Consider the following 15,574-nt stretch of genomic DNA (forward strand, 5'->3'; position numbering starts at 1 on the left):
GAATTGCATACATAAATTGCACAAATTGGAAGTTTTGGATGAAAGCATTTTCTCTTCTGTTTTCAAAGTTCTTCCTATATTTCACAACTGACAAAATAAATTATTAAAAGACAAGTAAACAAACAAAACCCATTAATATTCCACATCACTGAAAATAAATGCAGCTGCTTCTCTACTTATCTGATAAAACTAAAATCATAGGCTGTGAAAAACTGAATGGAATTGAATGTATTTACTGAATACTAGAGAAGATGCATAGACCTGCTTGAGCATTATCAAGGTCATCAACCTTTCCAGAATGAAAGACCTTTCCAGAATGAAAGACAAACTTGGCAAATGCCTAGGTTTGGTAGATGACAAGGCTTTCAGTTCAAATTTAATTTCTTTCATTTGACATTATCTGTATTTAAATGTGTGTTTGTTTGTGTGCACAGACAGACACATACCACTCTTATTTGCCTACAGGGACTGGCTTATCAGCAGGTGCATTTATTTTGGGGGCTGCAAAGCTCTTATCTGAAACATTTTTAATAGGTGAATAGGATACACTCTCTGGACCTTCTTGTATAACTGTTATTAAGTTTGCTGTGAGTTCTACTTGCAAGGATACTGAAGAATTGGATATTAGATCTGTAAAGAAGTGTGCCATTTCAGACAGAAAATGATCTTCTAACGTTCTTAAGATGGACAAAGGCTCACACAGCCTCTAGAGGCTAAAAATACAAAATGTCTACCAAGACCAAATGGTTACAAATGTGCCAATGGTCAGATAAAGGTAGTTAAAATATTATCAGATCTAATACATGTAATTTCTTGAATAAGCATTTTTAAAGTTTAGCACACTTTCCCAAGTCTGATCTTGGTTTTATAACCCTGATCTCTCTATACTGAATCATAGAATCATTTCAGTTGGAAGAGACCCTCGGGATCATTGAGTTCAACCATAACCTAACTCTAGCACTAAACCATATCCCTAAGAACCTCGACTAAACACCTTTAAAACACCTCCAGGGGTGGTGACTCCACCACTTCCCTGGGCAGCCTGTTCCAATGCCTGACAACCCCTTCCATGAAGAATCTTTCCTAATATCCAATCTGAACCTCCCCTGGCACAACTTGAGGCCATTTCCTCTTGTCGTATCACGTGCTGCTTGGGAGAAGAGACCAACATCCTTCATTTTACAACCTCCTTTCAGGTAGTTGTAGACAGCAATAAGGTCTCCCCACAGCCTCCTTTTCTCCAGGCTAAACAGCCCCAACTCCCTCAACTGCTCCTTGCAAGATTTGTGCTCCAGGCCTCTCACCAGCTTCATTGCCCTCCTCTGCACTCTCTCTAGTACCTCAATGTCTTTCCTATGATGAGGGGCCCAAAAACTGAAGTCCCGAACTCCTGGTAGTTCTGGAATTAGGAACTGGATTTAACCCCACCTCATTTTAAGCACTTAAGTGAGAGGTACTCACATTCACAGCCCACTTGCTCTCAGTTTTCAAGGACAAGTACAGGCAACTCCAGAAGGTTTCCCAGCACAAGGAACACAAAGAAAGAGAGATGGAATGGCTCATGCACTGCAGTGAGTAAAATCTGAGGAGAACTGGAAGCACTCCCTTCTACTCACTGACTACACAGGCAACTTAGATGACCTGCCCTAAACTAAATGGAAGATGTAAAATAAAATGTTCTTGGTTTCTTGTAGTTTCATCCTAATGCTTATTTTCCTGCTGCTGAAGAAGAACCCTCAGGCGCTGCTTGTTCCTGTAGTCACAGCCAAACATAAAAATGCCTAAACCCTCAGTTGGCTTCCCTTGTATTCTGGAGTGAGTTTTTCACACTTTTTGAGTCATGTATCTTCAATGAAAGACACATCCTGCATGGTTACCCATCCTAGGAAACAAATCCTTACAAAAGTTTTGTAAGTTCATTTCCTGTAAGCTGCGTTAGCAGCTCCCCAGGGAAAGCAGCACAGCCAAGCCACTAACAGGGAACGCATTGTCTCTCTCAGGTCATGGCTGGCAAACACTCTGCTCAATGACTGCAGGCTCACTTACAGCAGGTCTTTAATCTAGTAAATCACTCTGGAGAGAGACCACTGCAAATTTAATGCTTCCTCTTACAGAAATAAGAAGGGTTTTTTAGAGGTTTTTTGTTGTTGTTGTTCAGACGAACAGATTTCCCTGGCATGAAGTTACAATAATTAGAGGAGAAAGGTTAGGAGCCTTAGCCCCAAGTTTCTTGGCACAAAATTAAATCTTTGTCTTGCCTTTGCACTTACGCAGTCAGGAGTCTGTATCTGCTACAGTACTAGTCAGTCATCAAACAGGAAAACAAACACGCTTCTTATGCCGCTAGGAATAGGTCTATCTTTGAATGTATATCAGGAAATCAATGAGATAGCATGAAAATACTTATTTCAAAGGAGGCTGTTGTTTTCACAATGATATCTTTACAATCTGCTTTAGAGGGACATGGCAAAAGAGCAGGTTGGTTGGAAGATATGCAAGGTGCTACAATCAGTTTGGGCTGCCAGTGCAAATAATACTTAAGGAAGGATAGTTAGGACAAATACAAAAAAATCAGACTCTTCTGTTCTGACAATGCAATAAGTCTTAATACTAAAGGGATTTTCAGTGATACATTCTTCCAGTGAGAGATACATATATATATTTATGTATTCGCAGGAGGAGAAAAATAATAGAAGAAAACATGACCTGCCACTCTGACATGTTTAGATATTGTAACCAGGAGATTAATTAATTACAACTGAACTCATGCTTGATCATTTCTAGTGGTGTTAAACAATTTATTCTTAAAAGCTTTTGCCTTCCTTCTTTCCATGCAGAGTACAAAGAAAGGCTATGATATGAACATCATGTGTTACCAGAGCTAACAGAAATCTGTTGAGGTAATGCAGAAAGTGCAAAACCAGTGCTTTGTAAGCTTATCATCCTGTTTTGGTACAGTCTTGACATGCTAGTGCAATGCTGAGTCTGAAGTAATGAGCCCTGATGGTCGACACAGTTAATTACCTTGGACATAACAACAAATAAACATGGCCAGATTTCCTCTGGACCTCATCTGGCTCATAACCAGATAACATATACATCCCTACACAATGCTTACTTGCATTTCAGTATCACAGCTAGCATTAAATGGCTCAGCTGCTGAGTCTGTATTTAACAGAAGAGACTCCATCCTTCTGAGTTGTAGATCCTTGTGAGTTGTAGATAGACCAGTTAAGACCAAGAGTTCCATTAGATTTGGGAAGGAATGGGCATTTACTGTTTAATAGTAGTAAAGGTTAAATTCTTTAATCTCTCTCATATATGCATGTTAATAAAAGCAAAAGAAAAGCTTGGAAAAATTGTCCATTACAAAAAAAAAATAATTATATTATGATATTACCAAAGAGGACTTTAACATCTCAAAAATATGTAGTGCCATTCTACAACTATTTACACATACTTGAGGCTATGCAAGCGACTGAGCTTGCATTTAGCACAATGAATTTAATTTGCCAAGTCATTTATTTTTGCTGAATGCTGTAGAAGCAGGGGTCAGGACTACAGTCAGAGCTGAGTTCTGCAGCAGGTACTTATTGTGCAAATGCCAATAGATGTTTATTTGATGTGGTCAAAGCAGATTACATTTCAAATTAATATGTTTAAATCTTAGCAGTTTTCATCTTTTTAGCACTGTTGTCATAACTCCTGCAATCAAAAAGTAAATTCACCTCAGGATCAAAATTACTAGTTGCAGACCAATTGCCACACATTATCTCAAGCAAATAATGCCTGCATTTCCATTTGTCTCAACAGCACATTTCTGTCTAGAAACTTAAAATGATTTTTTAAAGGATACCGCAAACATTATAACACATAAAAGGACAGACTCAAATTAATGCAAACTTTAGTAAACCCAGTTCTATTTTGGAAGAAAAACACTTTTTTTTTTTTTTTTCTATAAAAGCAATGCCATACATTGAGTGGACTGGTTCATCACTGAATTACTCTAATTTTATGCAACTTGACCCAGTAATTTTAGTAACACAGTGTGAACAGAGATCAGTAACTGCAATGAACAACATTATATGTGAATCACTTTTAGTATATTTATGATACATACTAATTCGGTATAGACCTTTACATTTTAACTAAACCTTTATGTTAAAGTGCATCCATTCTTCAGTTTCTCTACACATAGTACCATCACAAGCAGCAGCTGCCTGGCAGGCCTGGAATGCACAACTAACCTCTCTGCTACATGAGTAAGTAAAACTCAAATGTGAGCCAAGTAGCACAGTAAAGGAAGCAGACTACAGCCCTAGCTGCAAGGCTGGGGGTTGCATTAAGATGGCTACAGTGATATCCCACCTCTGGTCTCCTACTCTTTCCTTTTTTTGTCAGTCTCAACCCTTCTCCAAGCACAGCCTGCAGTGTACTTTGCAGGATGAAGAACTGAGCTAATTCTGATTTTGTGTAATCATAGAATCGTTTAGGTTGGAAAAGATCTTTAAGCTACAATCACTTGCTGAAACTGTTCCATAATGCAGATAATTGCCTCATTTACCCATGTAAATAAAAATTAAAAAACCTAATAGCTGAAGAAACAAATGCTTCAGAAATACATCATCCAAATGTGATGGTATTCCCTGCAGCAACCATCTGACTTTCAGATACCATTTTCCTACTGGCTAGACCTCCCACAGAGCATGGAACCAACTCAGAATCTTCTACATGTTCTATTTTTAAAAATGATTTTTTTTTTTTTTTTCTAAGAGACCCAGGAAATGGTATCAGTAATAAATTCTCAATGAACAGATGAAGAAGCAGGCAGATAAATGGGAAGGCTTGACAGCAGTTTTTCAATTTACCACATAGAAGGCACCTTATAAGAAGACCAAGTATGAAGGAGCTCACAGTCAGTGATACATGAAATAACAAATGAGGACTCCTAAAACCAAAAATGGTAGAAGTTCAGCAGCATTTTAGAAATCAAGCTACAGAAAGATAGAATATGTAGCCATTTCTAAATATGTTTTTCACATTTAAATTGAGTAATTAGTTTACTAGTGGACCTTGCAGAAAAAGCAGTCTGTAGAAAAGGTCTGAGTGTAATAAGTATATTTGCAAAATTAGAGGTTTTCTGAGAAGAATATTTTCAAATTTTCTCTTCCAAAGTACACTTCTCACACCTACACTAATATCAAAAACATAATAGAAAAATCACAATAGCTCATTCTAGGAATTTTTTCTGTATAATACCTAGTAACACCATCCACTTAAATAGTAACTTTGATCTCTAAGATTTTAAAGCCCAAAGTCATACTGATGACAATTACGTTTTCTCCCGAGCTGAGATTTCCAATGGTTGGCAAGTAGTAAGACTTTTGAATAACAAGCATTTTGTTGTTTGGTAATGAAAGCTGATAGGAAGATGGTGAGGAAATTGTGGAGATTAAATAGCAAAGACAGAATTCCTGGACCTTCATAAAAGTAAATGCATTCTGAAAATGGGTGAGCTCCTTATACAACAAAAGCCATTAGGGTTTGAGAAAAAGGATATTATAATATTCTAAAGATCAAAATAAAATACAAATTGTGCAATTTCTGAGGGTAATTTTTTGTGGAATCACAGAATGGTTTGGGTTGGATGAGACTTTTAAAGATCATCTATTTCAACTCCATGCCATGGGCAGAGACATCTTTCACTAGGTCAGGTTGCACAAAGGTCTGCCCAACCCGACCTTGAACACTTCCAGTGATGTGGCATCCAAAACTTCTCTGAGCAAGCTGTTCCACTGACTCACCACTCTCATAATAGAAAAAAAAATAATTCCTTATGTCTAAACTAAATCTACCCTCTTTCAGTTTAAAACCATTGCCTCTTGCACTGTCACTACACACCTGGGTAAAAAGTCTCCATCTTTCTTATGAGCCACTTTATATATTAAAAGGCTGCAATAAGGTCTCCCTGGAGCCTTCTTGTTTCTCCCAACTCTCTCAGCCTTTCTTCATATGAGAAGTGTTCCATTCCTCTGATCATTTTTGTGTCACTCCTCTGGACCCTCTCCAACAGGTCCATGTCTTTCTTGTGCTGAGAAGCCCAGAGCTGAACACAGTACTCCCTTGACCTAATGACCACATTTCTTTTCAGGCAGCCCAGGAAACAATGGGCTTTCTGGGCTGCAAACTGCACATTGCTGGCTCATCCCCCAGTTTGTACAGATATTAAAGATTGTCCCAACTCAGGTGCAGGACATATCTGTTCTTGTGGATAGTTATTAAATCTGTTCTTCTGCCCATATGTATATACAGACTTTTCTGGATTGGAAACATCTTGACCATATCACAAGAGAGGCTTAGAAAGACACTGTCCCAATTCTGACTTTATATTTTTGCACTTTTACTATTCAATCACAATGCCATCTCTGTTGAGTTTCCTTAACTGAGAGAAAAAAAAAAAATTCTTACAGGTTTTTCTGCTTGGATACAATGAGAACACTGAACAATGATCCCACTGAGGTCTGAGAAGAAAAATAGGCAAGAGATCTTCCATGCTCCCATTGCAGAAGCTGATGTTGAGGATGGGAATCAGCAAAGAAGACAGAACAGAAGTGATAACAGAACAGTCAGACTTATCAGACCTCTAATGACAGAAAATGTACTCTGCTGTTTGTTAGAAGTTCTTGAATTCTCCCTTTTGGACTTCTGACCCTATTCATCTGATAGGGAAAAAGAGTTGCCTGACAGGCAATAATGTCAGATAATAACTAAGTTAATCCTTTGATGATTTACACATTCAAAAGGAAAATCAATGCCATTAAAGCCCAGTGGGGTACACTGGTTACTCTGTTGTTCCTTTGGGTCTTCAAAGACTGATGAGCAAAATGGCAAAGTATCAGTAGGAGCTTTACAGGAAGCAAGATGATCTGAAGAAACATTATAGAAGCTGAATGTGCCAAGATGTCCTACACAACTTGGTTATCCAAATCTTAAACACACAAAGCACTCACTAGGTCATTAAATTTACTCTCTCCAATCACAAGCAACCAAAACCAAATGATTAATTTAGAATGGTTCGCTAGGCATTCATTACATTTTCAAACAGTCTATAATAAATATAAGATCTGTAGTACAAAGAACATAAGCAATAAAAAATATAACATCCTACAGGAAGACAGGAGAGAGAAAGATTTTCAATGTACGCTTGAATGAACTGTCATAAAACAATGGTCCATCAGGCTCTGGAAAACAACATCAGTACATGCAAGAACATAACCTCATTTAACTAATTCTAGATTGAATGTAAAGTATCAATTTCCTACAGTTCATATAATTTTGTACCTTCTGCTTATCAACTTCTTATGTGTTTTGAGTACAAAACTCAAAAGCTGTTTTCTATATTTCAACACTCCTAGAAATACTACTACAATTCACATAGAACTGTAATAATGCACATGTAAGATAACCATTTAAGAACCTGCAGCAGTGAAGGCTTAGAGGATATGCTACTCCACCAGCTGAGTCCTCCCAAAGGACCCATCTGAAATAAATGTAACAAAGGACTGTCTGGAGGTCATGGTCTGTCCTCCTTACCTATTGAAGGAGCCTAGATCATAAGGTTAGACTATATACCTCGTTATTAAGCAGCTAAGTAAAGATGGGATTAATCCAACATCTGTAGTTCATATGTTTATAATGTGTGAGTGTGCACTTACACACACACACATAAAATAAACCATCAATAACAGACAATGCTAGAAAAGCAAATCATAAATGCACCTGGTTGCCTTTATAGAACATCCTACTGTAGATATATGACATTAATTTATTTCAGTGATAGACAGCAAACAGGGACTTTGCAAAATCTTTAAGGCTATCATCACAAATTGAACATTTTTCACTCTTTTGAACTGGTGATAATAAGAAACTGTAAGTAAAGAAAACTGGGAGTATAACGTGTCATAAATTGGCTGTCTTCCATTTTTTTCTCTTGCCAATCTGGCCACCTGCCACAGACTAGGGAAAGGGGAGGGGCCACACAGAGATTTTAGCTAATGAGAGGACAACAGAAGTTAAAACCTGCACGGAGGTGCCAAAGGCATCAAGCCCTCAAGCACTGTAAAAATAGAAAAGGGAGAAAGCAGTCAAAGATGGCTATACAGAGGAAAAAATAAAAACTAGTTTGTTATTTTAGTCATCTCCAGAGAATGGTGAGGGCTACTTGGCCAAATCATGACTCCAGTCTGTAACAGAACACTGGATATGCTCTACCTACACTGTTCAGGTTGTAACTAAAACTAGACAAATAGACTGGCAGATATTATCTACCAAGATCAACCAACCACTCATTCAGTTTAAGGTTATGAAACACCTATTGTTGAAAAGAAAGAGACATACTGGATTGCCTGCCTCAGAAGCCAATGGAAATAAGGAAATTCCATATAGCCTTGTGAGATAAGGATGTGCCTCTGACAAATCACATTACTAATAGCATTATTAATTAATCTCAGCTGGAATTTGGCTCAGTACACACACTGAAAGTTAGTTGATACTGTATGCCTACTGGGAGGCTGAATGCAAAGCATATATTTATTTGTAGCATTGCAGAGTCGACTTTCTGCTTCTTTCAAGTTATTAATAGTAAACATCAATATGGACTTAACTACTCCAAGCAATCTGGACAAGTGCTAGTGGCTGCTGATTTCCAGAACATTGTCTAAGGATTTCCAAAGTTTAATTAACTGTAGGAGTAGTGAGAGCAAATGTTTTAAAGAAACCTCCAGAAGACTAAAGAATGAATTTGTTCTGTTTGACCTCTAATGTTGGCTTTCTGCATTATCATACCATGATCATACCATCATCCAATTTACTCAGCTGTAAAATATTCCCAGATAGCGCTATCCTCTATCATGTGGATGATACAAGTGATTGATTCTGTTGAGTAATCATAAAGAAAATGGTAAGCAAACCTCTGAAATAAATCTGAGTCCTTTGCTTTCCCAGCCTTGATGTAGAAATGCCAAGAAGAAGTCTGAACGGCTGCTTGCCCATCTAATGAGAATGAAGTGGAACAAATATATTTAATGTACTTCCTACTGTGAAGAGCATGAGGCTTCAACAATTCCACCACAGCAAGAGGACTGTTTGTCAGCCTGGCTGTAAGGCTGTGTGCTCTCATGGCAACACTAAATACAGTAGCATGGAATTAAAATCACAAGGAAAGACAGTCACTCACAAAAAATTTGAAGACAACAAAATAATTGTAAGCATTCTCCTGTTAGCTGTAAAATTCCAGCTCTGCATTCATCACACCTCTTCTCTGCTGGTTTCCAACCATGATTAAACTATGTGATTAAAATCTGCTCACAATACAAAACAGAATAAGTAAGAAAGAGTCTAAATCAGCAGCCTGACAATGAAAACATTTGACTATGGAGAGCAGAGCTTTGACTGCATGCTGTGTTGCAAGGACTAAAGCATTTTGTATCAGACTTGTTGCACAAGCAACGCTGTTAGTGTTGGAACCAAATTACAGGCTGCTCATTACCAGAAGGATACTAACAAATAGTTTGATATAATTTTTTCTCTATATATGTGAAATTATTTCAGAGTCACAGCTTCAGTTGGAAAACCAGAGAGTGCTTCCAGGCTGATCTTGCTTAGTTGCCAAGTGCCTGGGGATTAAGGCTTTTCTATGGAAAGCTGGGTTCTGAGACTAAACTCCAGGACTCCTCTCTCCAAGAGGAATGACAAGTTCACAGAAAACTTATCTTCCTTTTCCTAGATGCATAATATTGATGTATTATGTAAAGTGCCTCCAGCTTTATGCTGAACTCTGTGCTCTCCATGCAGGATAGGTATGTCCTGAGCCCACCAACTGGCCTCAGTTTTTTCACTGATTTCTGTTCATCCCCTAAATCCTTCAGAGGAATGAAGAAAAAGTAGTTCAGCCTATCAGTTCTGGCTAGATTTAGTCACACAAGTTCACATTTGTACAAAAAAATAGCTGAACTTTTTGTTGGATTTTGGATTTTATCTCAAACTCTAAATACCTATTGAAATGCACTCCTATTGAAATGCTCTTCAGCATTCTTTTTTTTTTCATTAGGTTTCCACTAGATTAATTTAGATTTGTCTTTAGAAATCATAATTGTTTTATGAAGCAAGAACTGCTATGTATCTCTTTGTTGTTTAATGGTATTTCATAGTTTTAACACAAAATTAGAAAGAATTCCTTCTTTTGTACCCAGTAGCAGTTATAACCTTGGGATGAATGTCAAATTAAATTCCTAAGGGTACGGTTTATACATACTGTCAGAAATCAAGGCATTGAGATGCACAAGATACACATGGTAACTGATTCTAACAGTTTAGATACTTCTCCCAGAATGGGATGGTTCCTGGGAGTCCATGTCTCTTTTCATTAGCTATAGAATGATCCTGGCATAACCTGCTTGAATGAGATGTCTACATGTATAGATGGCTAATATCAAGTAAGATTACTGCCACCCCAAAAGTGGATAATTTGCATAGGTCTTTCCCTTGCATGCTTTTTTCTTCCAGTGGTTCATGGTTAGTAATTAAGACCTCTGACTCAAATTGATCCACATTTTTATTTTGTACTGCTTAAACAGTAGTGACATAACACTGAATCCAAGATTACCATGCACATCTTACTTTGCTGTGTATTCCATTAATTCAATCTTTTTTGTGCCCATCTCCAACATAAGGACCTATCAGGAAAAGTCCCTTCTAAGGGAAGAAATGTTCCAACAGCAGCACCATTTTTATAATCACCTTTCTCATATATAAATATCCATGCATGTTCTACATACTATGATTTTTTTCAGGTTTTGCTTTGGCAGCACTGCACAACTGTATAATCCCCATTAAAGTATCCAGTTGCCAGGAATTCCTTTAATATACTCCAGTTCACTAAAAAATTGAGTACACCTCTTTTACTTTTTGTTTATTATCATAACTGTATAGCAACTCAGCTATTTTAGTTAGACCCTAGGGGCCTTCTCTAGAAGAAGAGACTTTGATGATAGGTACTGAAGGTGAATGTTTCCTAATTAACTCGCATTGAATGCCAGAGGAGATAAAGTAGTATTGCTAGTGCTGACTTGACTTCCATAGGAAAGATCTCATGTAGTATTATTAAACTTCGACCTTTCCTGTTTGCATTTTTTGACCTGAAGAAGTCAATGCATAATGTTAATCCAGTCACAGTATCTGGCGAAATAGCAACTCTGACATTTGTTCAAATAAACTTTGTCAAGTTTGTTTAAACAAACAATGACAAAAAAAGTATCAGTAGATGTGAAGTAAACAGACTGAAGTGGACTACAGAATTTATGATGATAACATTACTATAGCTCATAGACTATTATATATGTACTAAAGCTTTTACCCACCTTTTTCTTAGACATTTTCTAAAATTAAGTTTGCTTGTTGAAAGCTAGAAGAAAATGCTTTTTCAGTTCACATAGCATACTAGTTTAACTTATTAAAATTAATTTTGTGCACTGCAAATAATAATAATCAACAATGCCTAAAATCCCTTGCTTATTTATGTAGAATTTCAATCGTGGTGGCCAGGGTGTTAAATTGGTCACATATTACATAAATATGTGCATATATAGACAGTCAGAAACAAGCATATATATATGTATGGATGAATGAATACATAAATACATATATAAGGTATAATTTATAAGTTACTGACTATATAGTTTGTACTCTGCTTTGTATAGAATAGGCAGCACAACAGATCTCAGGTGAAACAAAATGCATGTAGACTTTTCTGTTGCCATGCATTATGTTTTTGTGGAAACTGAAAACACAAAGCTGTGGTAGAAAACTTTACTGGTAAGTAAATTGTCAGTAGTGTTTTGAATGCTCTGGATTTTTTTGTGGCACTACATTCACCAATATAGAAAGAAAAAAAAAAAAAGAACTCTGTTAAACTCTGTTACACTATTCCAAATATGGCATATGCATATGCAACATTTTGGGAACAATAAGACAAGTGAATGTCCATAAAAAATGGTGGAAATCTGCCCTTCAAAGCCCCTTTATTTGTTAATATCCAAAATATTGTTTACGCTTACCAGGAAATGTTGATGTTTCAGTTGCTACATAATGAAAACGTTCTACCTGAATTTTCCAAACACTTCTCCATATCACCTTTTAATAAACCTCATAAGATTATTCACATTTGCTAAATAAACCCTGTTTAAAAGTTTGTAGCATTAAGGTAAGTTGTGTTCATAAATGCAGGAAATGTATAAGCCTATGAACGACAATATCTTATTTTAAATGATAAAAAAATCTATAAAAATGCATCCTTCCAGTTACTGAGGTTCCCACTGAAGCTAGATGCTCTAATATGAGCTCATCTCTATTTTTCGTAATCTCTTGCAGAAACATTCTCTCCACCCCGAACTTTCCATATACATTTTAAGTGGTCAGAAAGTCTCCAAAGCTGGGTAACCAGATTTTTCATGGATATGTTTTTTGAAGCTATTCTGTCAATATTCTATGACCTGCTATCTACAAATTGTAAAGTTCCTGAAGTCAACAAAATGGTTCAATAAATCAAACTGTTGTAAAAAACTTATAGAATTAAATCTGTATTTGCTATCACAGCAAAGTCAGATAAACATAATTCTATTTCATCTTGCATTCGATATACGATCTGTTACTTTACAAGAAGTGTAATTTCAAAACTGTTGTATTCATTAATGTTATACGATTACTCAAATGCTTCACAGAGAAAACAAAGTCATTTCTGTCACAGGATTACACATGAGAAATTTCAGGCAGACTGAGTATTTGCAATGCAATTAGATAGGTGTCAACTTCCTGCCTTTAAGAGCTGCCCTTTATATCAGTAACTAGGGAGAAATCACTCTGCTGATAATATCAATCTATCTTGGCATCAGATTTTAGAGAGTACTGCACTGTATCATTTCTCACATTAGGAAATAAGACAGTGTCACAATAGATGGTTTATGGCTTCATAGAGAGGACTAAAATAGCTTATCAGTATTCTTTTCACAGAATTTACAGTTGAGGTGTCAGCCTCCAAACTTCACGCATGAATGAGGGCAATTGTACCAGGAAAATTTTTTGCTACTATGCCTAGCAAGAGTTGCCACACCAGTGCTAGGGACACTGAAATAGAGGCCTGGGGCTGTATTAATATTTACACATATTTTCCAAAGCAGTTGGTAATAGAGTGTGCTGATTCTACTCTTCCTTAGTCACGGACCTCTGTCTAATCACCAGCAAATATGTCCCTTTCAACATGATATATCAAGGCTAAGGACCATCTGGACAAAGGACATTATTCTGTTAGCACTTTACTGAAGGGATTTCTAAAGCAACATGACTGTCTTTTGATCATCTGCTTTACTAAAAAGACACAGGATGCACACATAGAAACCTCTAGGCAGAAATTTGAATGCAGCATCTAATCAGAAGGAATCTAATTGCCTTTTAGCAGATGCTAGATGGCTTGTGGTCCATCAGGGCCTTCAACATGGTCTTTTAGAGCATAAGGCAATGGGCCTGAAGGCTTTGTGGACACAACCTCAGAATCACACATGTAGGGTGACATTTTGGATTTCATTTGTTACTGTGATAGAATGGAAAGGTGCATCTTCTCCCTCCCAACTGGCCTATGTGATTTTCTCAAACTGTAAAATATGAATACTAAACTCTTTAGAAAACCCACATAGCTTTCCAAAAGTATCTTCACATTTCAAGATGGAAGCAGCATGTGTTTTAACCACCAGGAGGAAGTGAAAAATCCAGCTTCTACATGCTGATTTCAGTGTGATGCTACTTGTAGTTTCAGTCCTGGACTGGGAATATTGCTTTATTACATGATGTCTTACCATCATCTCTGTCAGGTACAATGGTAATTCGAGTGCTTGGGAATTCTGCACCAATTCTTCCGCCCATCGGCATGCTCAGCAAAACATCAAAGGTCTCAGCCTCTTCATATAAGGAATCATCTATGATGACTATCCGACACATTTTTTCTCGTTCGTCTTTGTCAAAACGTAGAACACTGTTGTGATCCTCAGGCCTGGATATGTAGTCAGAGTAAGAAAGCACAGAGGTTGGGGCAGTGCCAGATGCTGTTCCTGTGGCATGAAAGGAAAACAGTCACTATACATATAATAGTTATAACGATCCCCTCAGGCTGCATTTTAGTTTCATTACCTTTTAATTTCTATTTACTTTTAGGCGATAAGATGGGCTGAAACCTCTGACCAAGCTACATTTTTGAGGTCTCTGGACAAACTGCTTCTTCTACATGATGCAATGCAAGAATATTGTTCCTCAAATCAATTTGCAGTTTTTCAGTCAGAGTGAATATTGTAGTCTATCACAGGAAACACAGATTGACAAACAAGATCCTGTGAGAACTACAGATTAACTCCTTTAATATAGTTTATCAGTTGAAGATATCAGTGGACCATAAATTAACTATAAATCGATAGAATTTCATGAAAACAAACTATTTTTGTTCCAGATCACCTCACCAAAAATGCTGCTTCATTTCTCCAGATGAAAATTAACAATAAAAGCACACGTGTGGAAACCACATGCTCTGTGCAGACATAATCAGTAGGAGATTGACAGAGGAAGGAGAAAGATGACAATTAAGCAATATTATTTTATATCAGTTTTTTTCAAAATACAAACAAGTAAAGGGTATCCTGGGCAACCACTGCAGTACTTTTGTTCTGATCACTGTCAGATATATGGGGCTGCATATAAAAATCTTGCATAAAGACAAAGAACACAGATCCTCTTCAACTCCTAACAAATAGCAAAATTTGGAACACAATGATTTTTCTGTTGAATTAAATAATACTCTAAGATAGATTGCAAAAATGAATACATTTCCAGTTGAGACTGAAGATCTTTAGATGAAAAAGTAATTAACAGTGTCATAAGCAATTTTATTGTACAGTAGATGGAACAATTATTTTTGGTTTTCTGTCTCTTTTCTAGTTTTGCCTTTTTTTTTTTTTTCTGTAGTGGATTCTGTTCTGTTACCTTGTTGTGTGTAGCAGATAACCATCAGTTCCTGGCTCACATCTCCACTTCTTCTGACTGGAATAAATAATTCACCTACATCTTCTTCAATAGTATAAGTTGACTGAGGAATAAAGACAGTTGATTCTGCGAAGAACAGACATATTTGTTTATGTAGATTTATGGCCTCATAAAGTGACCTGTAAAATAGCTAGGAGCATTTTAGCATATTCTAAACTGCAATGAATAACTCACATTTATCAGTAATGACACTAAATTTTAAGAAAAAAACTAGGAGAGTGAAAGAAGTAGGGTTTCTTAGTCTTTCAGAAATAGAAAATAAGATTAGATCATTAGGTTTCAATTCACAAGTCCTTACTAAGTAGTCTCTAATGTGACCAATTTACTTATTTAGTGTTAATGGTGCAATAGAGGGTTTGGAGAATTTGTCCACAAAGTCTACATTTTTGTTATTTCAATAGTATTTCATTATTAAATGTAAATCACAGAACTATTG

At 36.7% G+C, this 15,574-nt stretch overlaps 1 protein-coding gene across 1 annotated transcript in view; it reads right to left on the reverse strand.

The window, feature by feature from the left end:
• FREM2 (FRAS1 related extracellular matrix 2) overlaps window positions 1–15,574 on the reverse strand; it is a gene marked incomplete at both ends in the record, with an annotated part of 128,583 nt that overhangs the window by 37,454 nt on the left and 75,555 nt on the right. The window contains 2 exons of the mRNA XM_080361630.1: window positions 13,905–14,156; window positions 15,079–15,204. Coding sequence (XP_080217756.1) covers window positions 13,905–14,156; window positions 15,079–15,204 — 378 coding nt within the window. The remainder of the gene's footprint in view (window positions 1–13,904; window positions 14,157–15,078; window positions 15,205–15,574) is intronic.

The sequence above is a fragment of the Nesoenas mayeri genome (assembly GCF_963082525.1).
Source record: "Nesoenas mayeri genome assembly, chromosome: 1".
Taxonomy (NCBI): Eukaryota; Metazoa; Chordata; class Aves; order Columbiformes; family Columbidae; genus Nesoenas; species Nesoenas mayeri.